The sequence below is a fragment of the Neodiprion fabricii genome, chromosome 5 (assembly GCF_021155785.1).
Source record: "Neodiprion fabricii isolate iyNeoFabr1 chromosome 5, iyNeoFabr1.1, whole genome shotgun sequence".
Classification (NCBI taxonomy): domain Eukaryota; kingdom Metazoa; phylum Arthropoda; class Insecta; order Hymenoptera; family Diprionidae; genus Neodiprion; species Neodiprion fabricii.
The window spans coordinates 4,385,633-4,410,547 of NC_060243.1; the positions used below are offsets into that span (position 1 = coordinate 4,385,633).

Consider the following 24,915-nt stretch of genomic DNA (forward strand, 5'->3'; position numbering starts at 1 on the left):
CACCATGTTTTCCACCGTTTGAAGAGATAGTCTAATCGGTGTAAATACATTGTAAATTGAAAAGCTGCAAGTAAGAGGAAATGTTGATACTGGGGATTTATTATAGTTTCTACATCAGTGATATGATTACAAAATTATATAGAGCAGAGGAAAGTTTCATTAGTCATACGGTCGGTGTCAATGTTTACAACAAATTCTTGACGAAATCTACGCCGATGATATCAGATTCGTGTCATTTTAGGTTTTCTAGGCACAAGGGGTCCCGGCTATGGCATTTTGCACGGATCCGGTCCAAACCTGGAAGTTATAGTTGTTGGGATCCAATTGAGAGTACATAAAGACCGGGAGGAAGTCAGCCATCACCCAGATATTGCTCTGAGCGTCGATCTGGAATAAGAAAAATATGCGACATGAATTTTATTATAACAGCAGTAACATTAAAAAAAATAAAAAAATATGGTTTGATCGATTTCTGACCTTAATGTCGCTGGGAAAAATCAAGGTGTCGTTATCTGGAAAAATCAAGCCTATGTTTTCAGGACTATATTTAGTTCCAGGTTTCCAACATGCTATGTTATTTGCGATAGAAAGTGCGTGAAAGAGGATTCCACTCTTTGGGTCCAGGTAACTGGCAGCGCCTTGGGTGTTCGATCCTCTAGAACCCAGTGCATGGAATTCATAGAAGTTGTCTGAAATCAAAGGAAACACTGTGTTACTGGTCATTTGTTGATTTGATATTTAGACAATTTATTTTACTGATCTGCTGCAAGTACCTTTTCCAGGTATGCGCTCCTGTACCCTAAGTACTTCCGTGTCTACAAAAAACTCATCGTTGCTGCAAAGTGGGTGAAAGTATAAGGTGCTGAAGCCGTCTTCTTTCGGGGCTAGACTCAAATTTATGATACCGTCCCACCAATGGTACGAAAGGCCGGACGAGTTAAAACTTCCTGCCTAAACAGATAATTAATTTTATAGAGTTCCACCACAATTAAATCTGCCTGCTTCAACTGGAATTTGTATTCTGGAAATGCAGTAGGTCCAAAAAATATTTTCAGAGAGGTCATTTTTAAACATTCTAAGCTCGACAGTACACTTTGACAAAACTACGCAAAAAGGGTACAAGTTTTACCATAGGATCAGGATTAAAGTAGTGATGCTTGACTAGCCAGGAGGTATTGTTGGCCCAGGAGTAAACGATGAGACCCGGTCCCTGGAGGTCAGCAAGATAAGCGAATGCATCATCGCAAGAGGCATCCTCAACGACTACGTTTCCGAAATGCGATGGTGTCCGATATTGATCCGATGGGATCACGTACTTGCGGAGGAGTTGATCGGTGGTCAAATTATAAATTAGCAAGGCCGGTGGAGCCCACAGTTGTTTATTACGGATATAGCTTTCATATCCCATGTCCAGGACCCAAAGACGATCGCATTTATCCGCCCAGATGCGAAATACTGATACAACTTCCGGTACCTTACCATCGCCATGTCGATGTGCCTCCCACGAAGGATAGGGATTAAGAAGTGGTGACTCTTTCGTATCTGTGAGTAAAAAAAAAAATTTTTGTCAAGGCCAGGTTGCTCCAAACAATTTTGAAAAAATCGAAATTTTTTTTTTTTTTCATAAATTGCTACTGTATACTCGTAGAAATAGTATAGAATTAGTCCCGAAGGTCAGCAAGACCGAGAAGCAGGTGTAAAAGAGTGGGAAGCGGTGCGGTAAATCCGGCCGCTCGAACGCCTTCGGATCGTCTTATTGTTTTGTTCCATTCTATTTCATTTTCAGAATGATGCTTACGAAGATCAGGAAGGAATTGTGTATGAAGCTGGAATGGATATGTGAGTAAAATTCACATTTTTTGACGATTTTTCACGAATAAAAACTTTAAACTGATTTTTCTCCGAACCACGTTTTTTCGCATGGATTACACTCTCATTTCAAAACTATTGCACTTATCGATATGAACCAAACGGCATTTTACTCTTTAGATGTCTGGCCTCAAGCAGAACCAGAAATATTCATTATTATTTAAAAAAGTTATAAACAATTAAAAGTGAAAAAAAAAGGGTAAAAAAAATTCAAAAGTCCGCCATTTTGTTTTTTTTCATTGAAAATGTTTCATTCTGCTTGAGGCCATAGCCAATTCGATACAGAACATGAAACCGTTTTGTTTTTTGCTTTCAGATAATTCGTTTCCAAGAAACGATGTCATCCATCTACTAATCAGATGAGTTTCAGCAGCCATTTTCAAAACCACCATTTTGGAAAAAAAGAAGTTTTTTTCAAGTAATTTCATATATATGCTTTCATATGTAAAAAAAATTGAACTCAACATGTTTTGTACTATGAATAAAATTTATTGAAAAAAATCACGTTTTTTGGAGTAACCTGGCCTTAATAATGGGAACGAATAATGGACGAATAGGGTCCATTAAAAAGCGATTCAAGTTCCGAGGGTTTTCGAAAGTTTCTTACCGTTTAGGTAGATGTAGTTCAGGGTGGCTGCAACACCCGACTTCCATCGCGGTATGGTGATGAAGAGCCTGTCACCGGTTGCTAATACTCCAAGGGGATTATTGTTCTCTCGTACATAATCGGGGAAGAGTTGTCGGGTTTCTTGATCTGGCCAGGCAAAATCCAGGAATTTCCACTGGTAGGCGACGCGCAGTTTTTCGGTGGCTATTGAGCTCTGTACCGAACTAACAATGACCAGGAACACCGCCGGGAAGAAGCCGCAGCTGAACCATCCGCAGACCCTCATGTTTAGACCTGAATTCGTCTTACCTAATGGTAGAACCTACGTAAAAAGCTCTTCTGCATACCTCGTTCTCCATTATTTTACAAAGCATTGGAAGAAAATCCTCTTTCACTTTGCGAAGGTATTCATATGCAGAGACTAAAGTATAATCGAGTGTTTATAGACATTCATCAAAGTTTATGAGGCGGTATCTGATATATCAAGTTACACGTATAACTGGTCTTTATCGCATAGTCAAGCATTTCAATGGTTTCGATGAATATTAATTTACCTACTCTCATGTAACCATTAGCGTACAGAAATTTGAAATCGTTTCAGAACGATTCTTTGCGATTAGTCTGTATTTTGGTAGTCATTAAAAAAAGAGTCGACGCCTAGATTGCGAATAACGCATACATGGGTGGAAAAATGCTGTGGCATTTTTGAGTTAACACACATATAGGGCCATTTAAAAAAAATGTAATACATCGATTTAACTGTTGTTTAGTAAACCATACTTTTAAGGTCGCTAAATTTGAATCTGAAATGGCATTTACAAAATTCAAAATGGCGGATTCAATACAGCGAGAGAAAATTCGGAAAGTAGTTGGATTTCGAAAAAAATTTGTATCTCCAGATGTTTATGTTCGAGTATTTTGAGTTTGAGCTCTGACTTCGAAATAGGGGAATGTGGAGGCAAGACTGGACAGACGTCGTAATACGTGATGCAGTGCATCAATCACGATAGTATAAGCGACGTTTACTATTTTCCATCGGTCGCCGACAGCCGCCCGAGTCGCATTATAGACGAAGAACCCTTTTCGCCACTAGTAAAAAAAAAAAAAAAACGAAAATTCCTCGTTTCTGCTATAATTTTCCATCTAAATAATTTATGTGACATTGATATACATATATGTTAATATAATAATTTGACTACAGATGTTAATGTCAATAGAAATTAGTGCACCAGCAGGTGGGAGCATGATTTTCCAATCACCGTTTATATTTCTGTTACAATTTTTGTTTTTGTTCTAAATTAGCTACTGGGGCAAGATGGGCGAATACGGATTTGTTTATATGCCACTGTACTAAAATTGAATGTCTCTCATTTTGGGATACAACGCACGTATGTATGTGAAGTGTGCGAATCAGACTAGTAACGAAAGTTCATGGGTACGGTGTATATGCTCTTTTTATTATATTTTAATTTTCAGAATGTTGGTATCGAAAATTGATGTAAACGCGAATGCCAATTGTAAGACTGATTGCCAATGATCACATATCTAATTAACGTAATACTTAAATTGTAAAAATAATGTGTTTTATTTATGCTTAAAGCTGGATGTCCCCATCACGCCCCGACTTACTTTCGTCGAAATCAAACTATTCTTCTAATTTGCATCGACTATGTTGAATTTTGGAAATCTGATTTCATATTCAAATTCAGCGACCTTAAAAACCGTAATGCTGAGATTATAGCATGAATCTATCGAAACTTCTTTCCAACCCAGAAGTGACACGAAAATCTAATAATTATCATATAAAAATTTCAAACCATTGTTAAATGATGTTTAGACTAATCTTTTCTTCGAACACATTATCTTACAAAAATATGACATTTTACTTTCCGAAGTATACGTGTAATCGCGTAATAATTATTGGCCGGCAATGATTGCAGTCACTGCACGACATACACAACAAAGTTTTGCTAATCTTTCATGCTATATATCACCTCAACTTGGATCTGGATAGGTAATGTAATAGGCAATTGCACCAGCGGTGTATCGGAATGAAAATTCTTGTAATAATTACCGTCAAACGCAAATGGTGAACATCTGTGGCAGATTGACCAAATTCTTGCACGATATTACCACACTGGGTTTGTCGGGTCGACTGAAGAAGAATTTTTATCTTCCAACCAATTACGCTATTTGATTATGAAGGCATGTTTATTCGACGGAATACATCAGATAGAAACAAGTTCGAGACGTTCTTCGATACGAACTCTTAATCAAGTCGAAATATTCTACAATCCTTGACGAGTTTGCAAATTTAAGTTAAATGCAAACATTTCTTACATGTATAATTTTTTGCGTAAGGAGAGTATAAACGGACAGGCAAATTGTTGACAGGAAATGCTGAAAATTAGATGTATGCGAAGATTTATTTTTATTTATTTAATTTTTTTTCACTAAAACACTTGAGATACAACATTTGGTGTTTGTATAAGTGTGTGGCGGATCGTTGCAGCTGAAAATCAACAGTGCTATAATTTGGTCTGCATCGTGTAGATATATGCACAATTCCTGCATAGGGATAGTTTTACACATAAATACATGTATGTATGTATGCAGGTAATTGGTACAAAAAAAAAAAGAAAAATAAAATAAAATAAAAAATAAATTAAATAATATTCTGTCCAAATACCTTACTGAACTGATAAAATCCATCCATATAATTATCTTCTCTATTACCATGTAAATGTATAGATTAGCGTAGATATGCGCATAGTAATGAAATCGATACACACAGACCTGGCTAAGCATTCTCTATTGAAGTGTTGAGCGGCGCACTGGACTAGTTTTATTTCTCATAACGAACACTTGTGACATAAAATTAGATTTCTATGAAATGAGTATCTCCTTAAAGTAACACAATTTAATACATCCCAATTTCCATTTTCAATTAAAACAAAAAAAAAAAAAAAAAGGAAAAGAGGAGAATCCAAAATTTCAGCAATACAGTTCTCAAGTGTCAGCGCCTCAACTCTCCAATCATCAAGTGAGTAATTTATATGGTGTTTTATGATTCTTAATTAATGAAATTTACTAATATTGTTTCTCGGTCCAGCCACGCGTCAATTAAGCCAAGTGAAAAATATCCAGTTTTACAAATACAACCGCGGCAAAATTATATTTCGCTTCTTCTATGAACATTTCTATAAATAATTAAGAAGCCTGTATAAAGAGCTTCCTCCTGCTATCATTTTCTAAACCATAAATGGTACGAGAAAGAAACAGTGATTGCATCGTATCTAAAAATAGAGAAATACAATTAATTTGAAAACAATATTAGATCTTTTTGAAATTGAAAAGGCAACTGGTATAACACCGTCGTTTATCAATGAATATTATGGTCGCCTATAATCGTTTGTTCAACGCGAACATCCTGTCATTATTGCACTTTTAAATTATACATAAATACACAATTCTACAATCAGGTATTTGTACTTCAAAAATGTGATCATCGGTTTGGTGTCATCTCAATCTCCCGCTCAAGTTTCCTGAATATTACAATATTTTTGACAAATTGTGTAAACGTTTTTTTTTTTTCATTTGTCTGTTCTTTACCTCGTAATTTCGGTACACATGTTTATAATTCTGGGCTTCAAAATTTATAAAACTGGGAGTTGAGATTCGTTGACTTTAATGACGGTAGGTCCAAACAATCGCCTGCCATGGGGCAAGGAACCGAAATGGTCCAACAGCAGTTAAGGCTGTGATTGGTGAAACAATATGTGACTGTCGTCCGCGATGCCAGGAATCTACACGAGTCATCAATCTGCACATTTCCGTTAAATCTCTATGTTTTCTATCTCTATCTTACTTCCTAAATATAATTTTTTTTTTTATTTTCATGACTTTGCAAACAAAGAGTAGAAGACTTTCAGTAAATTCCCGAAATCGCGGGCTAAGTCCAATTAATCAAGCTTTCCACAGAACGTCTTTATTTTTAAACACTTCATAAATGACACTCAATAAATAACAGAACTTCTACATGTTCAATTTCGGTAAACTGGTTATGTTTCTCAATTTATGGAAGCTACCAACATTTCAATTGAAGTCATATTTTCTCCTAAATGAAACACTCCAACATTCTACAGTCAAGGAACTGGTCTACATATAATGCCTTGATCGTAAAAAATTCGTATAAATCTCTGTAATTTAAAAATTAAGTAAAAAGTTTTCCGACGACGAAAACGATTAAAGCCAGATCAAATGTGTTTTTCCCCCTCATTAACAAATCACGTCAATAATTGAATAGCCAACATTTTGTAGATGCTCCTTAAAAGAAAAAAGAAGATAAACCAGACAATCTAATCCAACTTCATAATTTATTACTCATCTATTGCCTGCGCTTCATTGCAAGCTACAGATTGTAGCTAGCTGATGAACGAAATTAAAACACTTTGATCACAACTGTTAACTTGTGTGTATACTCGTAATAACTGATCGCTGCAAATCCATTTCGCTTATACACAATTTACCAAATTTTACCGAAGACTTCGAAGTCAGACAGCGATAGCAAAAGTCTCTGTAATACCGTGGGGTCTTGTTGCACGGTGAATATTATCTATAAAAATAATAGCAAACAAAGGATACTAGGGAGTTACGGGATGGTGATAGACACTCTCTTGCACGAATAACCGAGTACCATCCACTTATCGAGGAACATAACCACTAGATGTAAGTGTATGATAACAATGTGTAGAGATACGTACATGTCTATATGGGTCACAGTATGCTGTTTTCTGAGTATCAAGAAAAAAGGAAGAGACACTGTGAATATGTAGTCGTGTTTCAGGAGATTGAGTCTTCCCTAGCTACGGATAGTCCGTAAAACGATAAGAATTTTTACTTACTATGCATCACAATAAATCATAAATTTGGGCATGACAATTAATAATAACAACAATAATAACAATGATGAGATTTGTTAGAACAAAAATGTGCTAACAAACAAATTTTCTTTAAATTATGTATTACTTTCATCGAAATAATGAGAATGGTTGATATAAAAAGTCAGTCTCGATTGGTTGAGACATTTTTGAAATTGATTGAATCCATGGCTTGAGAAGACTGAGCAAAGGTTAGGAGATGGAAAAACGGCGTGAGTCGAGTGAAGAGAGCTAACGTTTTAATAAACACTCTCCGTACTTACCACTCACTCAATCGTCGCCGACTTGTTTCTTCCGAAGAAAGGCTTTCAGCTGAATCGACGATATTAAATAAGCGTACTACCGATACGCTTTATACTTGGTTGCTAATGCATGTAATTTCAGTTTGTATAAAGTCGATTCAGCCCAAAGTGATAACAAAATAAAATTTGGGACAGACTAACCTGAGGCGGCTCAGCCTCCACGCTGCCTCCAGACTTGTACACTTTCACAAAATTGATACAGATTGTGTATTCTGTATAAGTAACTGTCAAGGTTTGAAGATTTAGAAAAAGTTATTTCGGATCGTAAGGTAAGGATTGAAAAAAAAAAAAGAACAAGAAAAATCAAAAAATGTAACCACACCTTATCGCGATGCAATAAGCTGAAAATATTTACAAATAAGAATATTTCAAAACAAGAATTCAATGCCAGGGTAAAATCTACATTTCAAAGCTTCTCGAGGAATAACGAAAATATCAATAGATGTTACAAACGGGCGGAAATTGTTTTTTTTTCTTAAAACGTTCCACTCTATTTTGCAATGTTCATTCGATATGCACATATATATATTAATATATATATAAATATCGCAATGTATATACTCGTTATTGTTTATTCAAATATAAATGAAGAAAGTTCCGATGTGTTAGACTTGATGGCTGTTCTAAGAAATTTATTGTATCCTGGTAGCAGCGTGAAGCACCACCTATATCCGCGTTTGCGAGCAGCCTCTCCAAGAGGAAATTGGTGTGTGGGAGTAAACCGAAAAGACATCGTGAGAAAGAGCGCGAACAGATCGTTTAGAATCCCAGGTACAGTTTAACTGTAATGTGAAAAGTCGAAAAATGAAACGAAAAAATAATAATGAAAAACGATAATTTTATATCTCAACTGACCTGATAAACACGAGAAAACATAGCAAGGAATATGTGAGTCTGCATTTCATTCCGTCACATTGCCGGAATACTCGACTGTATTACCAGAATAAAATAAAATGAAATAACGAAAAAAAAAAAAAAAAATTAGATTATATAATAAGCGTGCAATTGAGAAAGTTTTGATAATTTTATCCACATTAGATACGCTTATTATCGGCTGCGCGATAAGAGTCCACGAGAATACGTTAATAAAAATCATAAACGAGGAGGTGAAAGATGAAGATATCGACGGTTGCGTAGAATAACCGGCTATCTCGAATTAGGCTTGAATAACCGACTATTTCGAGTAAAGTTCAAAAACCGGATATTTCGCGTTCGAAATTTTTCGGCCGTAAATTAAGTTGGTAGCACTGTCGGGCTGAATACGAAATTCGTCAACGCCTCACAAAATTCATACAAGTTCCGTTTTGTGAATGTAGGTATTATATGGTTATCTACATAATTAATAATTATAATGCAGAAATGAAAGTATAAAGCATCAGGCGTATGTTGAGATGAAATTAAAGATTATCATTTCGGCATAGTGACATTTAATGTCATTACCAATTTACTGTCATTGTAAACTTAATTTACGGCCAAAAAATTTCAAACGCGAAATAGCCGGTTTTTGAACTTTACTTGAAATAGCCGGTTATTCAAGCCTAATTCGAGATAGCCGATTATTCTACGCAACCGTCGATATGTTGAGTTCAACCAGTATGAGATGTCCTTTTTCTGTTGTGATCCTTAAAAACAGTTCAAAAACTTGGGCAGCCCACTTCCATGATTAACAAATCGCTCTCTTTCTCTCAACGGCTGCCGGAAGTTACTGACATCATGACATAATATCAATAATAATAATATTAATAATAATAATTATTATTTGAAAAACAAATAGTTTGGCTAACTTCGTGTTAACATGATGGTTTTAGATGCAGCTGATGTGGAGGCTTCCGAGGCTTCACTTCATCGTCGACTGAACGTCCTCGATGATATCGTCAGATTCCAGCCGCTACGGGCGGGCCCAAAGCACGAAATGCAGGGGTGGGTTGGGCCCGTCCGAGGGGGGCGATCATCTGAAGCGTGGATGCATCATCGGGGCGAGCATTGGTGCTCCTGGAAATCCCATGGGAGTGGCGAACGCTGGGTGCATCGCACCCGGCGGTAGGGCGCCTATCATCCCTGCAAAAAACCACGACTGAATTCAACTCATCCACCACACGTCTCTCATTTAAAACAAGATTTAGAAGGAAAAAAAAAGAAAAAAAAACAATAATAATTTTAAAAAAAGAGAACATATCAACAGCATTTCGTTATACTTACGTCAGCCTCAGTCTCCATGAATAATAAACATATATCTCCATACCCCGTGTCGTAACACAGACAAAAATTTATAGCGCATTCTACTTTACAATCAAACGTCTTCTTAAATCACAAATTTATACTTTATCTCTCACCTGTAAAGGTGGTTCGAGGTAAGAACGGAAAGAATAGAATACAAAATAAAGTATAGTAAATGGGGTAGAAGAACCTGGTAATAAGTTTGTAATTTGTTTTCTTGAATTATTGAAGATATCTGCGTAGAAATTATAAAAATAAGGTGTCTGTAGTATACGACGCTGAGTAGGATTGAACGCAATTCGACTACGACTGTGTTGAAGAGAAATTCGAGTGACAGCTGACTTGATCGTAATGGATACAGAAAATAGGATGAGATAAAAAATCATTTATTGCTTCCGTTCCATCTTTTGACAGTTTTATATCGACTGATGATTGAATAAGTGATCTAAATATGCAAAGTATTAGCAATCGATTTTTGTCAGTGATTAATTTATTTGTTTTTCTGTACAGTGCATAGCCAATTGTTTTTTATATAAATTTTATTTGGAAAAACGGAAAGAACTGTAGATTTCGAACAATCAGCATGCAATGTGCTGTATACATTAGCCAAGTCAACAACAAATGATTAAACTGTGCTAAACGATTACCACACAAACTGCACACCATACTAAAGTCTAGCAATGACTTGCGCCTGCAGTCGCTAATCATTGAGAGATGAAATCTAATCAGTCATCTGTCACTTGCTTTCAATTTTACAAGCCGCAGAATCGCGCTGAGGATTCTATCTACAGAATATCATATCCCCATTTGTTAGGTTTAATTTTATTTAATTGTTTAACATACATACATATATATGTATATATGTAATATTCCAATTATGTAATATAGTATATATGCTGGTATGTGAATTCGTTACTTACTGTCGGTCAGGTCAAACTTATATAAATGTATATGTGTGACACAAAGCTAGGCTAGTGTGAATATTATATAGTTATGTTCGGTGTTGCAAATTTATTTTTATGAAACATTTCATTCAAAACTAAAAGCATAATTACGATCAAGATAATCGACTTTTTCATATACTTGTATCATTTTTCATGAACGCGCAATAATTATTCAAAACATTGACATAGTTTAAACAGTAAAAATTAATGGAACACAACGAAATACTTTTTGGAGAAATTTGTCCCCTTCATTTGTAATATGCTCGGAAATAAAAACAAAAACAAAAAACATTTATTGAAAATAATTTAAATTGAAATATACAGAAGCAAAAATGGGTAGAAGAAAAGAAAAGAGAAAAAACTTTGCAGGTAAGAATTTCCTCATTTTTTTTTTATCGAATACCTTCATTTATGTTTACTCTTTCTTAATTGATCTAGTCTGACTTTACCGTACTGCCACTTTTAAACTCGAAAACAAAGGATAATTTGAAATTTATATGCCATGTTAAAAACATCTCCAAGATTAAAAATTTTTAAAAATTGGGTTCATGAAAAATGCACCGATGCCACCTTGGTTGTAAATTTCAAACAACGGACAAAACCGTGCCCAAAAAGCATTTTCACTACTGTATCACAACACCAGGAGTCAAGCTATAAATATAAGAGACAGGATATATTATGATGTATGGTTGGCATGGGATGGTAAGTGATTACAAGATAGTACGGTAAAGAGAAACAATGAGTAGAGGCTAAAAATAAAACCAAAGTAAAATAAAAAAAAATTAAAAATAAAACGACCGCAAAAAATTTATGTATGTTTACGTAATAATAAATGTATGATATTCAATTATGGCCGAGCGGGCGCGATCCATAAGTTTATTATACTTATGATTAAACCGATCGCCTGGTTAAAAACCTAATCCACCGAATTATCAAGAATTACTTGACATGAATTTAAAAGTTGTCTTTTAATCATATTTACCCAAGTTAGTAAGCTATTATAATTAAATTGTGTTTGACAAAGAATCCTATTCTTTTTCGTAATAGAATGCATGAAGCAGGTACTTTTATGTCTACGTTTTTTCATTCCCACGTAATTAAGACATGTTTGAATTTGGCGTAGTGATACAATTTCAAACTATCTCGGACAAGTCATTGAAATATATGTCAATGATAAGTAAATAAATAAATAGATGGACATGATTTGTTGTTAGACTGAGAACTATAATTCAAGATTTTATGTATAAAAAATCGATTTTAAGACTAGTGTATGATCATTTAGCGATTGAATAAACAGTTTTAGTGTGATAAATGTTGCAGCCTCGAAAACGAAAATTGTTAATGTCAGTAATTAAGAATGTGAGAATGACCGCTCGGCCTGTTAGCCAAAAAAAATTGGCAACCTGCCGCTTAGCAATGATGATAAGAATAGTAACGATAATAATAGCTGAAATTGTGACTATGATAATGACATAAATAATAAATATCGTGATTTTGAGTATGACGATGAGAATGATGACGATGATGACGATGATAACAATAATAATAAAATAAAAGTAATGAGATATAGGCCATGTCACCGCATGCTATTTGCTAAGGACCAACCTTGTTGCACTTGTATAAAACACGGTTTTAGTAACCAGACTGGGAACGTTCGTTCAACACTCACCGAGGAGTGACAGGGCGCCCTGCAAACGCACCGTTATAACGTAAACGTACGACGCTGTCGTCAGTTCGGCGCATGGGTGAATCCTGAGTGTGCTATTTTTCTGTTTTTCACTTGTTTTGTTTTTATATATATATAGGTTTTTTTACTCCATATTTTACGTAATTCTGGACTTGGTCAACATCGAATTGGATATCGGATAAGAGTGCAACATCTTATACATTACTATTATTGTCTGTTCCAGATTTATATACATTTTTAGAAAAGTGGAAAGTATTTTTGCAAGAGATGCATTACGTTGACTGTTGTAACTGTACACTGATTATTTTTCGAGTTGGAAGCCAAGGAAAGTATGTTATATACATCCGTCTCAAAGTACACAGCATCAAACTATCGCAATAACAGCCATTGACGCGACGAAAAGATATTTACGGTAGTCATCGAGCTACAGACTAAGCTGCTGTATCCATACGACACCCAAAACGAATCGCCCAATGCAAAAAGTAGGGGTATATAGCTATTGAAAAAAATAGCAATTAAGAAGATACGTAAATTAAAAGTGTACAGTGGATCCAGGATGCTGAAGAAAACTTTTTCTGACCAAATAATGGATTCGATAGAACATTGTTACTGTCTTGTAGTGGTTTCATATTAGTCTATCCATTGATTTGCATCACTCAAAAATCCCACCACACTAAAACGCAACCTCAGTCCATCCAACCCCGCCCTTCAGACTAAAAAGAAAAGAAACTCCACAAGACAGTCGATAAAATAAAACTCAAAAATAGAGAAGATCGGTAAAGTTCTCTGCAAATCCGTTCACCCAGAAACGTTTTCTTCAATCGTATCAGTGGTTCTCATTTGAAGTATAATATGCAACCACTACACGTGATAGGAAAGCCCATAATTATTGTACGTCATTACATTTCTTTTTCTTTTTTTCATTGAATTTTCAACTCGGTCTCCCGAGACTCCCGACGCTCGGAGGGATGGGGCCAGGGCTGGCAGGGGCTTTGGAAAATAGAAAATGGACGGCGGCAAGGGGGCAGGGGGCCAGGGGATAAAGTCATTGGACACTTACCTGGAGGCAGGCCCATGGGGGGCGGTCGCATCATGTTACCTCCATGAATAAGAGCGGGTGCAGCCAAGGTCATAGTCGGGCGCATCAGAGGGGCCATAAGAGCGACAGAACTGACCGGCATAGCTGCGGAGGCTGGAACCATAACGGTCTGAGGCGGTCGCTGGAATCGCTGCTGCTGTTGCTGGAGTGCACTAAGGGCTGCCTGTTGCCTCTGTTGCTGGTCTTGATACGCCGCCGCAGCAGATGCAGCAGCAGCAACATGCTGCTGGTGCTGATGTTGCTGATGTTGTTGCTGCTGATGCTGTTGCTGCTGCTGCTGATGTTGGTGCTGCAGTGCAGCTACATGCTGAGACGTTTCTGCTTGCGTAGGCCTAGTATCTTCTGTCTGGCGACGTTGATACTTGGGTAATCTGGCTCGTATTTCTTCCTACAATTTAAAGTGAGTTTCAAATTAATCCGGTCTATTTGACGAGTGTTTAAACCTTTGTGCAACGAATATGTCGACTAGTCTTCAAAAACTGTTGTAACAAAGAGTAAGTCTGTTAAAAAGTATAGGGAGACTTCAAGCGATGACTTGGTTATTATGAATAGCTCCACGAGGCAGGTCTTCAGCTATCTTACTCAAATACTATATCTCCATCCACAAGCAGCGAGTAGGAAAAGAAAAACAATAGCTTACCAGACTAAGATCCTCTTGGGGATGGATTATTTTGCTAGCAGCGCCAGTCGTCGCGATAAGGCTAACTTTTTGGTCATTTGTACTGTTACTTTGCAGGCTTGCAGCATTATCACCACCCCCATATGCCGGGAACGTCGGTTTCATCGGGCCAATAGAACCTCCTGCTATTGATGTTATTGGCTTAAAGTCAGCTCCCAAGGGCAATGATCCAGGTGTGGAAGACGTCGCTGTCGATACGACACTTGGAAAGAGTGGCCTGGAAGGCATTGACGCACCCGAAACTGGTGGCTGCATTCCTGGAGGCATTCCTGGCATCCCCTGCATCATGCTGAGACGAAAATTAAAATTTATGGGTTAAAATTTTTAACATAGCTAGCGTTGGATGGACAAGATTTAAATAAATGATAATTAGTTGTTAAAATTATTTACACAAGTCAAAGTGAAACATTAAAATTCACTTCATTGAATAAGGGGGCAAAGATAGATAAAATTAATATCTACTTTTAAGTAGCGATGCATATCGTGAGAGGATCGTATAACTAATTTTCAACAGCTAATTAGCTACCCGGTAGAACTTTAAAAAAGTAAAAAATGGTTTAACCCGAGAATTACCAAAGATTTAAATCACTAAATTGAAGAACTATTATTCAAATAAATTCCAATTACCCAGGCCCCATGAAAGGAGGTCCGACAGGTCCCATGGGCCCCATCATTTGGTGCATGTGAGGTGGAAACTGTCCCATGTGCGGAGGCATTCCATGGTGGGCAGAGAGGCCAGGCATAACTCCCGTCATCATGCTAGAGCCAGTAGGAACAGCCCCAGGCGCAGAGCCGAGCAAACCTTCCGGCTTGGATTTTTTGGGTGCAGGTTCATCTTCTCCAGAGCTTGGCGATCCTGGCCGACCCCCGTTTCTTTGTCTCTCATGTTCTTTGGCGTCATTTGGCGGTATACCTTCCATGCCATATATTTCTATTTCAATGTTACTCCGATTAGGAAGAGAATTTGGTACTTTGTCGATAGCTTCTTTGTGGACCTGAAATAAACGGAAGAACGGACTTTGGTAGGAATTCAAGGGTTAGCAATGTAGTCTGTGAACGTATGCTGGATTGAAAAGTAAACTTGACAAAATCAATTACTTCTCTTAGCGTTGCGGAATAAATATTGACGTGTCTCTCACCTGCATACAGTGTATACTAAGTCCGGGACCAGTGTATAGCTTTTTATGGCATATATGACACTTGAAGTGTTTCGCTTTTTGGTGCTGGATCAGAATTTTTTCGTCGTCGAATTCGCGATTGCAGTACCTGCGTTGTGATTAAGGAAAAAAACATAGGGTATAACCAGTCAGAGGTGGTAGATATTCCGCTGCTTTCGACAATTCGTTTTATAAGCAGCAAAGGAATTGCCCGTGCATTGAGGACCGTTGGCGATGTAGGATAAGCCCTATCTGTGACCTACAAAATCGTCCATCGCCAAATATGCAAAAAGGATACCAGCACCACGGTCTCGACTGCTTCTTCTTCTTACGTCCCATACTCTCTAACCGTTAAATTAATTTATATCACAATTATATTAACGCAAGGATAGTATTACGCGTCACGTCGTTCCCGCGTCGTACTTTCTGTGTGAAGATGCTACGGATACGAGCTTTACAAAATGGCTGTCACTACTCACGTCGAGGGGCGATCGGGGGCAGGAATAAGGAATTCGCGAACTGATCTGGTGTTATACGATATAGAGCGGGAGCCTAGGCATGAGAGACGTTGCCAGTTAGAGGGACGGGAAGAGGATTTCAGGTGCAGCCAAGTGCAACTAGATATAGGGCGCTTTTCTTTTTACATAAATTTTCTGACACAAATCGACACTAAGTGATTTCATTAGTCGGATCCAACAGAATAGGCTAATGAAATCACGTAGTATCGTGTTGTGTCAAAAAATTGACGTAAAAGGAAAGAGCCCGTTTTCCAGTAAAGATCCCTGCTTCAATGATGCCAGTGACGTAGACGATCCGTACTGGCGGCCATCTTACGTTGAGTCTTTGACAACATTTAATAGAGCTGGCACTGGCACATAGGACACGATTATTCAACGCTTCTACTTTCGTTTTATTGCCATTTGGATATTCGATACTATGACCGTTAACTATCGGTATGACGTCGATTAGCGATCGCAAGTTGGCTGTTCCTGCAGTTTGCAGTACCGTATGGAATTTACGTAAAAACTGTATCTTCATCACGTTGTCGCGGTATGGTTACTTACATGCTGGCCTAACACCCGTATTCATAGTCCTTTTTTGAGGAACAAGGATTCCTTGTTCATGAAACGTGAAATGAGAACAAGGAATCTTTGTTCCTCAAGGAAGGACTATGAATACGGGTGTAAGTAACGAGCATGGTAAATCTCCACTACAACATTCGACGTTCATAAAAATCGGTGGAACGAAAGACCGTTACGACTTAGATTGCGCGGGTTTAACAGCAGAAAATGGAACATTTTCTTCAATGTACATTTATCTGATGTTCTAAGTATATACATCAAACTATCCACGTACAATTTCGAGGTAAATTTTTCTGAAATATTCAATAAGTATGCGCTAAGTATGTATCATCAAATCTCGTCTACGGATTTTGGCGGGATCTGGGTGTGATGGCAATCTAGTTTAAACAACCGACAAACGAATGAGGCGCCACGATCTTAAGAATTTACCGCCAGTTTAAAAACCGAACTCTCGTGTGTTACTTATAACGTTGACTGAAGAATATATCAGTCAACGCTTATATATTTAAAATTTTCGTTAAAAGACCCAACCCGATGTGGCTACTACCCTCTCCCACCCCCTCTGCTCAAAATATCTGTTCACGTCCCTATCATCATGCCCCTCATCCATCAAACGGTCGCCCAGTATGCAGGCAATAAAATGTATCATGTTTAGAATAGGTATATGCATATGATATATAAATGCTTGTAAATGAACGGTCGGTCACGAATTATTCAATTGATGAATGATATGGCTGTACATTTGTCTGCAGCATTCTAGTGAAATGCTGCTCTAGGCAATAGTATATTTGTTTTCTATTGACATTGATACAACTATTTATATTTTATCCGCGTACAAAACAGATAATTATTGCATATAAAAAAATTTTTAGTAATTTTTTTTTTCCTGTAAATGTACAGTACTTAAGTAGCAGGGTATAAAATTTTTCAGCACTGGGCTCCTAGTCATCTGATTATCAAGACATGATATTTACTCATAATTTACGTCGTTTACTGGTTGGTTCTCCATGCGCCCCATCTGTACTACCTTCAATTTCTGTAGATCTCCTGTCACGAACAGTTGTTATCGATGTTTTTGGCGAAGGACACAACCCTAATTCTGGTAGTCTGTAAAAACGACCATGATGTACATTGCTTAATCAGAAAGGCAGTCACCAGCCAACCCTCAACAGTATGGCGGATTTATTTTTACCTTAATTCCGAATCTATGACAGAAGAGCCCGAGCTTGAGCTTGAGGATGACTCAGGGATGATGGTGGGCCGATTTTCTTTAGTATTGGTGTTCTGTTTCGAAAATATTGACTGACTGTACGGCTTTGATCCCTGTGAAGAGCTGTAGTAATCTTTGTTTAGGTTCGGTGTTGGCAAGTGGATGTTGTTCGCATCACAATATTTTCCTACATCAAGTATAGCGCACTTTGTGCAATTATAAGTTTTGTATATCCCAACCAAATAGTCAGCCAGTTCAAACATGTTGGATCGCAGGGAAATGACTATAAATTGAGCATTTTTTGTTCGTTCCTGAAAAAAACAGTCAGTGCATTAATCGCAAGGTAGCTGAACTTTAAAGTTTTGATTTGAATGGTAAATGAATTTTGTAGGATTTTTTAAAGTAGAATATTGCACAAAATGTATATTTGCCTGTACTGATCTTACTTTTATGTAATTACCAACAATAGACACATTTTTGAAATCCAAAGCTGCATCTATCTCGTCCATGAAATATAATGGCGTAGGCTTGTAATGATGTAATGCAAAAACTAGAGCCAAAGAGCTGAGAGTTTTTTCACCTCCGCTGAGATTGCTGATATTTTTCCACGACTTTTTCGGGGGTCTAACACTGCGAATGAAATTCCAGTTATAAATTGAAGATTGTTAAAACATCAGTTTGTTGATCAAAGTCAGCAAGTAAGTACCTGAAAACAATTCCCTCGTTGAAAGGATCCAAAGAATCGACCAGTTCTAGCTCAGCGTCACCTCCAAGAGTGATCATCTGATACATCTCTTTCAATTTACTTGTAATGATCAAAAAACCAGTAAGAAATTCGTGAGTTCTACGACGCCTGCTGTCCTCAAATATATCCCGCAGCTTGTTTCTGTGAGTTGTAATTTCTTCCAACTCCTTGACACGACGCACATAGAGAGCATCTTTTTCGAAATATTCTTTAATCAATTGCATGTTCGGAATTTCTGCTGGGAGCCTGAAAAAACAATTGCGTTTCAATTATGAACTCGTGAAAAAGTACAATATATAGTGTATTTCGAATAGCATTGATTTTCTGGCAAGTTTACCTACCTTGCTTTTGTTTTCTCTATTAGCTCGGCAACCATTTTAGGATCCAATTGACGGACTTCTTCCTCTGGGATTTCCGCAAACTCCAGTACAGTTTCACCAGGAATAGGTTGGAGTTTTAATGAGGAAATCTGCAAAAAGGTATTATGTGTTGTAAGAGTTTTGCAGTGCTAAGGTAATACTGGATTCCTACCTTTCTCGTATATTCAGGAATTTTCTGTTGAAGCGATTCAAGAACTTTATTCATCTCTTTGACTTGCTGATCTAGCTCAATTTTAACAGCTTTCATTTTATTCTCGCGTTCTTGAAAAGCATTCAACTCTGCTTTGAAAGTTGCCAAATTTTCGTCCCTTTCCACCAGTTCCTCCGTCACTTCGTTCAAAGACCCTAAGAGCTCCTTAGCGTTCGTCTCGAAACAAACTTTTTCTTGCTGTATTTCACGAATTTTATTTTCACAGGTACGAACGCTGGTTTCTAACGTTTCAATGTGCTGTGCCACTTTTTTTGAATCTCTGTTTTAAAATAAAGATATTTTTTATGCCTTGCATGTCAACGTATTATCAAATATCTACATGAACGAACATACCTTTCAGCAGTTTTAATGGCAACTTGCAGCCTACATATTTCTCCCCTAGTCTTATCGATTTTTTTCGACAAATCAGCGATACTTTTTTGTTGGCTTTTTACTTTGCCTCCAGCTATTTCTTCTATTTGTTGATTTATTTTAACTACTTCATTTTCCGTCGACTTTGAATCATTCTCTGCTTCTTCAAGTTCTTTTTCAGCAGATTTCACTGCTTTGGTCATTTTCTTTACCTCATTTGGATTTGATACGCTCTCTGCAGCTTTTTTTTCTTGAATCTTCAGCTGCGACTCTAAAGATGGTTTCTGTTTTGTCAGAGACTAACCCACGAAAAATAATATAATAGTTAAAGTTGTGGGTTCAGGTTTGAAACGAACTGAAAGGCAAACGTTTTGCACGTTACTGACCTGTACTTCAATTGAGTATTTCTCTCTGTCCATTTTCATATCAACCAGTGATCTGGACAGCGAGTCAATTTGTGGTTCAAGCTGGTGTTGTCGATCCTTGAGTTGGTTGCACTCCTCATAAATTTTATCGAGATCAACTTGCAGCTTTTCAACATCAGCTGCACATGGTTCAGCCCTAACAATACTTTGCCCCATTCTACCTTGCAGAGAGGTACGCCCACCACCGCTCATTGTTCCTGATGGCGAAAGAAAAAAAAAAAAAAAAAATATTCAAAACTTGGACACATGAGGAATGAAAATTGATAGTTCAAAGAATGTTACTGACTTTTAACTAACCTGACGTCTCAATTAGCTCTCCCTTCAAGGTGACGACTCTATGTCTTTGCTCGCCGTAAGCAATTCTTGTAGCTTGGTCCAGATCACGAGCGACTAAGGTGTTTCTTAGACCGTAATAAAATGCTGGGAGAACTTCCTCGTCCTCGACCCTGATAAGATCAAAAAGCCTAGGAACATTTTCTGGCGTCGCTATCCTTTCTCTGCATTCGGACCACAACCGTTGCTGCTTTTCCAGAGCAATGAACGTCGCCCGCCCGATATCATTTTGCCGCAGAAATGCTATGCAACGTCGAGCAGTATCGACCGTATCCACAAGAATGTTGTCTAATGGACCGCATGCTGTTGAAATGGCCACGTCATACTTGCTATCTATGGCACCGAGATCACCCTGTAAAGTAGTTACGAAAGTAAATCGTGAGACACGTTGAATGAAGCGATACTGGTCCAATTTCATGTTCTACCCACCAGCCTGCCCCTAATTCCAGGGATATTGCCCTGTCTCTTCTGTTGCATGAGAGAATCCAACACCCTGTTTCTAGACTTGCTGGCATTCATGGCTGATCTTTGTTCTTCAACTCGAATTCTCGTATTTCTCAATTGAGCCGTCGCTGATATGTCTCGTTGTTTAACCATGTCAAACTCTCTCTGAGCTTCCACCAAGCTTTTTTCCGTAGCTGGTATCTTAATGTCAAACACTTTTATTTGTTCCTTTCTTTGCCGTAATAAGTCATTTGTATTTTTTAACGATTCCTGCAATTCCTCCAGCTTCGCTTTCTCAGCTACTTCTGCCGACGTGTACAACCGAAGACTAGACTGAGCAATTTCCAGATTGCCTCTTGCTTGATCAACATTCTTTCTCAGCGACATCAATTCCGTTTCCAACAATCTTCGCTGTTCCAACAGCGGTTCAGTTTTCTTTTTAAGACCATTCATAAGTGTTGCCAGGGTTGCTTCCGCCTTTTCACGATCAGCTATACAGCGCTCATGCAATCCCTCACACTCTGCGATATCCTTGGCATTCTTTTCTGGCACTTTGCTCAAACTTTCAAGTTTTTCTTTCTCCTAATTTATTAAGCAACAAATGCAAGATGTCATACATGTTTTCTTATTTCGATCGAATTTGGTAATGAATCAGGAGCTGAAAAACTTGTTTAGAAATTCGTGAACCTGGTTAAGAACTTACCGTTTTAACTGTTGCCATGTTGGCCTTCCGCCTCTTATTAGTTTCCACCAATTCTGCATGCAATTGTTCATCCTTTTTTTTGATTTCTTCATACTTTGCAGTCAACTGGTCCTTTCTGTTTTGCAAGGCATCCCATTTTTTGCATTTTTCTTTCATTTCTGCTTGCTTTTCATTCTTCTGCGTTTTGACTAGACTCATTTCATCCTGGAGCTTCTGATAATCCTTGTCCATTTCCGTCTTCTTTAATTCTTGTTGAGTACATTCGTCTTGAGCACGTAATCTGTTTTGATAGAAGTGGATTTTCGTAGACAATTTGTTACCATTAGATAATTCCAAGCTCAATTAATGGCAATTCCAAATAGTTGAATGCATTTTCTCACTTACCTTTTGCAATGGTACAATTGATGCTGAAGTTGTGCAATCTTATTTTCGCATTTCAAATATCGCACGGCATGTTGCATGGGCTCTTCGAGCTCTTCTTTTTCCTTCTCTACGACCTGCAGTCGATTGAGATGTTCAACTCTATTTTCAGTCAATAACTCAATTTTTTGTGATAATTTTTCCAATGGCTCTTTGTACCGTACCGTACCAATAATGTCTTCCAAGAACTCAAGCATACCCGTATCATTACTCGTCTGGCCTTTTGGTTTCATCATTGCTATTTGTTCCACTTCGCCCTAAACAAAGTAATCACTATACTCTTAATTGGCAGAAGAAAAGAATTCACAAACTAAAAAGTTAACCAAGCATGTAAAGAGAGAAAGATTCAGCATTCGTTGTTTAGATTAATTGTCAAGATTAAATTGCAAGAGGAAACTTTACAGTTACAAAATCATTCCTATACATACCTGAAGAATTAGGAATCGATTGTAGTCTAGATCAACCCCGCATTGTCTTAGCACTTTAGCAACTTCTTTAAATTGCACTTTTCTCCCGTTTAGTTGATAAAAAGATGAATTATCTTTAAATGCTGTCCTAGATATAACAATTTCACTGTTGGGAACAATGTCGTATTCATGTCCTGGCTGTAGGGCAAAAACTTAGATTGAAAAAATATCTGCCAACTGAACTACCAGCACTAAAGTTACCAAACAAGACTTTGAATCTGTTTTCTGATCCAGACCTACCTTATCGATTATTGTTTGAAAATGTACAGCCACAGTACAGCTCGAGCAATTCGGATGTTCACTCGAGTTATGAATAAGTACGGATATCTTTTTGGACCGTATCTTGCTCGCTCTGTACCCAAAAACGAACAACATCGAATCAATTACATTACTTTTGCCACTGCCATTGGGTCCGATTATCGCTGAGAAACACTGAAATTGAAAAGTAACGGTTCATTCTTAACAATAAACGGAAAGTACCCCGTCAATTATTATATGGAATATCTGTTAACTGGTTTGAAATCTTTTCAAAGAATGGGTTTGAAAATTTGCAAACAAATCAGCTCGTAATGACTCGACTCACCTTGTGAAATGGTCCAATTACTTGTTTGCCGGCGTAACTTTTGAAATTATTATTAACTATCTTCGTTATCATTATTCTAGGCCCATTTTCGTCCACCTCGCTCATCGGCTTTGGCGGTGGAGGTATATAGATATCAGCGTCTATTCTAACCCCGCCCTCGTCGTCGCTGTCAACACCTCCGTTATCCGAGGGCTCCGTCTCCATCTCTTCGTCGGAGTAATCGCTGTTGCATTGGTTTCTACCGGCCATATTTGCTTTGGTTGTATGGTCATATGAATCATCCAGTCGACGTCAATATATGTTGCTTTAAAAAGACGCAAAATAAGGGCCACGCTGTGTCTGCTCTGTAAACTAGAGACAAGCAATTGGACAAAGTGTTTCATGCTTCACCAGCAATTTATCGATAAAGCCATTCGACAAATGATGAATAACAATTCTTTAACGATTCATCCGACTGTAGAAACAAGCTGAAAGAATTCTAATTCTAAACTTCGTTTACACAATCGCAGTAAAAACAATCGAGTTGTTTTGATAGGTTATATTTATTTTTTGAAAAAATATTAGCACTCGATTCCTCGTAAATTTGCTGGATCAAAGTTAAAAATTCCCAGTAAAGTTTTAATTTCAAGACGTTTTCTTTGTCTTGACGTTTTATTTCACACATATGATGCGATTTGAAACAGGGAATCTACTTAAAACTTTTCAAAATTTCAGGCCTACTTAACCTCGGCGTTACAGATACTCACATATCTCTGATACTGACTCAGCTGGCCGCACGTAAACATGCCACAATTCACAGAGAAACGTTCCGCACGAATATTTGGCGCCGATTGATGCCTCCGGTGTTACGATATCGTCAATATTCTCAATAATAACACTCGCATGCTGCCCCGCTTTCAAAGGATAAATATTTTCAACGAACTGCCATGGCGTAACACGACAAACAGCGTCGGTCTGTAGACGCGATTAAAACAAACGAATATCGCCCCAAATCGCGCCAAATTATCGAGTACTTTAAGGGACAACTACCACCCGGGAAATTTGAACAATCGGTGTGGTACATCCATGCCTTATTCTTCGAATCGCGATGATAATATAATCCGAATTAACGAATTACATTCAAACAGTCTCGTTTGAAATCACAAGGTTTAAATTCCCACCAATTGGCGTCAAGTTGCCGTTGCAACCGCACGGCAAGATTACGTTCGGAATATAGAACGCTACAAAATACGACTAACAAGAAAAACAGAATAATTAATTTTCAACAACGAATAAGAATGCGATGAAACTCGATCCATATTATAGGGTTTAAAATATTTTTCATTGTATGATTTTGATTTTTCTTCTCATCTCAGCTCCATGTAGTAAAAATAACATCGCATCACTAACGACTTCGTTTACTATACGTAGCTCAATTTTAACACAAGACTCCGTGGCGCAACGGTAGCGCGTCTGACTCCAGATCAGAAGGTTGCGTGTTCAAATCACGTCGGGGTCAAAGTGACTTTTTTTGAAACTCAATTACGGAATTCAGCAAACTCAAATTCTGACTTTGAGAGGAACATGGAAATTTTTGCGCCGGAAGCTATTAGAACAACTCTAAATGTAACAAAACGTTATTCTGACTGATCCATGAGTAAAAATACACCATTTTTAGGCTACTACAATAAACTTTCTGAAGGAGCATTCGAGATGCAATATTACATATAATAACCGTTTGGTTATTGCGCCGAAAAAAATGATTCCAATCAAGGTTGTTTTTCAAGAAAAAGTATTTACGCATCTTCGATAGAATCTACTCAAGATTATCGACGTTGAAACCTTCGTTCTGAATCCTTTGGTGATTGAACCAGCAACATAACTAATTCTATCCCACGATAAAAAAACATCCTTATATTTCTCGTCTCAATTATTTTTTTGGAAAATGTAACGCTACGTGCTTTGAATTATACAAGTTCACAAGCGGTTAGCAACAACGTGAAACGCAAACGAGAAGGCGGGTTACGAGACGTGTACACATTGGTGTATCGTGTATGCATATAATAAAGTTATAAAGCGTT

At 37.5% G+C, this 24,915-nt stretch overlaps 3 protein-coding genes, 1 long non-coding RNA gene and 1 other non-coding gene across 12 annotated transcripts; 2 read left to right on the forward strand and 3 right to left on the reverse strand.

Moving 5' to 3' along the window:
• Positions 1 to 71: 71 nt before the first annotated feature.
• Positions 72 to 4,734, reverse strand: LOC124183604 (protein yellow-like). 2 transcript variants are annotated; one of them, XM_046572285.1, is made up of 6 exons: positions 4,551 to 4,734; positions 2,477 to 2,785; positions 1,130 to 1,542; positions 774 to 951; positions 478 to 689; positions 72 to 387 (listed from the first exon to the last, which is right to left on the reverse strand). In XM_046572285.1, exons 2-6 carry the CDS (start codon positions 2,760 to 2,762, stop codon positions 247 to 249), a joined length of 1,230 nt encoding a protein of 409 aa, XP_046428241.1. In that variant the 5' UTR covers positions 2,763 to 2,785; positions 4,551 to 4,734; the 3' UTR covers positions 72 to 246. The 2 variants fall into 2 exon arrangements, with proteins under 2 accessions (XP_046428241.1, XP_046428240.1); XM_046572284.1 differs by having other exon boundaries at positions 2,477 to 2,798; positions 4,551 to 4,732.
• Positions 1,403 to 2,320, forward strand: LOC124183614. Its single transcript, XR_006871013.1, has 3 exons — positions 1,403 to 1,544; positions 1,787 to 1,839; positions 2,186 to 2,320. It is a non-coding gene; the product is annotated as an uncharacterized LOC124183614 (long non-coding RNA).
• A 149-nt stretch (positions 4,735 to 4,883) lies between the features above and the next one.
• On the reverse strand, positions 4,884 to 16,214 carry LOC124183600 (BUB3-interacting and GLEBS motif-containing protein ZNF207-like). 5 transcript variants are annotated; one of them, XR_006871012.1, is made up of 7 exons: positions 15,800 to 16,210; positions 15,484 to 15,610; positions 14,972 to 15,339; positions 14,306 to 14,633; positions 13,627 to 14,053; positions 12,485 to 12,567; positions 4,884 to 9,776 (listed from the first exon to the last, which is right to left on the reverse strand). XR_006871012.1 is itself a non-coding variant. In XM_046572278.1 (6 exons), the coding sequence occupies exons 1-6, from the start codon at positions 15,838 to 15,840 to the stop codon at positions 12,545 to 12,547; spliced, it is 1,314 nt and encodes a 437-aa protein (XP_046428234.1). In that variant the 5' UTR covers positions 15,841 to 16,210; the 3' UTR covers positions 4,884 to 12,544. The 5 variants fall into 5 exon arrangements, 3 of the variants coding, with proteins under 3 accessions (XP_046428234.1, XP_046428233.1, XP_046428232.1); XR_006871011.1 differs by having other exon boundaries at positions 4,884 to 8,500; positions 9,503 to 14,053; positions 15,800 to 16,214; XM_046572278.1 differs by having other exon boundaries at positions 4,884 to 12,567.
• A 584-nt stretch (positions 16,215 to 16,798) lies between these two features.
• LOC124182684 (structural maintenance of chromosomes protein 4) lies at positions 16,799 to 23,892 on the reverse strand. 3 transcript variants are annotated; one of them, XM_046570244.1, is made up of 16 exons: positions 23,602 to 23,892; positions 22,856 to 23,159; positions 22,513 to 22,704; positions 22,234 to 22,410; positions 21,770 to 22,062; positions 21,386 to 21,665; positions 20,668 to 21,264; positions 20,203 to 20,590; positions 19,867 to 20,102; positions 19,463 to 19,779; positions 19,070 to 19,388; positions 18,880 to 19,007; positions 18,500 to 18,784; positions 18,240 to 18,423; positions 17,776 to 18,104; positions 16,799 to 17,702 (listed from the first exon to the last, which is right to left on the reverse strand). In XM_046570244.1, exons 2-16 carry the CDS (start codon positions 23,102 to 23,104, stop codon positions 17,558 to 17,560), a joined length of 4,119 nt encoding a protein of 1,372 aa, XP_046426200.1. In that variant the 5' UTR covers positions 23,105 to 23,159; positions 23,602 to 23,892; the 3' UTR covers positions 16,799 to 17,557. The 3 variants fall into 3 exon arrangements, with proteins under 3 accessions (XP_046426200.1, XP_046426199.1, XP_046426201.1); XM_046570243.1 differs by having other exon boundaries at positions 22,856 to 23,206; positions 23,602 to 23,891; XM_046570245.1 differs by having other exon boundaries at positions 16,799 to 17,690; positions 22,856 to 23,206; positions 23,602 to 23,889.
• Positions 23,893 to 24,281: 389 nt separating this feature from the next.
• On the forward strand, positions 24,282 to 24,353 carry Trnaw-cca. Its single transcript has one exon. It is a non-coding gene; the product is annotated as a tRNA-Trp (tRNA).
• The last annotated feature ends 562 nt before the right edge of the window (positions 24,354 to 24,915 follow it).

What these genes read in the sequence shown, in the direction of transcription:
- LOC124182684 (XM_046570244.1), bottom strand. Translation starts at nt 23,104, where the DNA reads ATGGCCGGTAGAAACCAATGCAACAGCGATTACTCCGACGAAGAGATG. An exon ending in TTCCTGAATATACGAGAAAG is followed by an intron (nt 19,008 to 19,069) that starts GTAGGAATCCAG and finishes ACCTTTTTGCAG; the next exon opens with ATTTCCTCATTAAAACTCCA. An exon ending in GTCATAGATTCGGAATTAAG is followed by an intron (nt 17,703 to 17,775) that starts GTAAAAATAAAT and finishes TGTACATCATGG; the next exon opens with TCGTTTTTACAGACTACCAG.
- LOC124183604 (XM_046572285.1), bottom strand. Translation starts at nt 2,762, where the DNA reads ATGAGGGTCTGCGGATGGTTCAGCTGCGGCTTCTTCCCGGCGGTGTTC. An exon ending in GAACTACATCTACCTAAACG is followed by an intron (nt 1,543 to 2,476) that starts GTAAGAAACTTT and finishes TTTTACTCACAG; the next exon opens with ATACGAAAGAGTCACCACTT. An exon ending in GGAGCGCATACCTGGAAAAG is followed by an intron (nt 690 to 773) that starts GTACTTGCAGCA and finishes CTTTGATTTCAG; the next exon opens with ACAACTTCTATGAATTCCAT.
- LOC124183600 (XM_046572276.1), bottom strand. Translation starts at nt 15,840, where the DNA reads ATGGGACGTAAGAAGAAGAAGCAGTCGAGACCGTGGTGCTG. An exon ending in CAGTCGAGACCGTGGTGCTG is followed by an intron (nt 15,611 to 15,799) that starts GTATCCTTTTTG and finishes ATCACAACGCAG; the next exon opens with GTACTGCAATCGCGAATTCG. An exon ending in CCTCCTTTCATGGGGCCTGG is followed by an intron (nt 14,634 to 14,971) that starts GTAATTGGAATT and finishes TTTTCGTCTCAG; the next exon opens with CATGATGCAGGGGATGCCAG.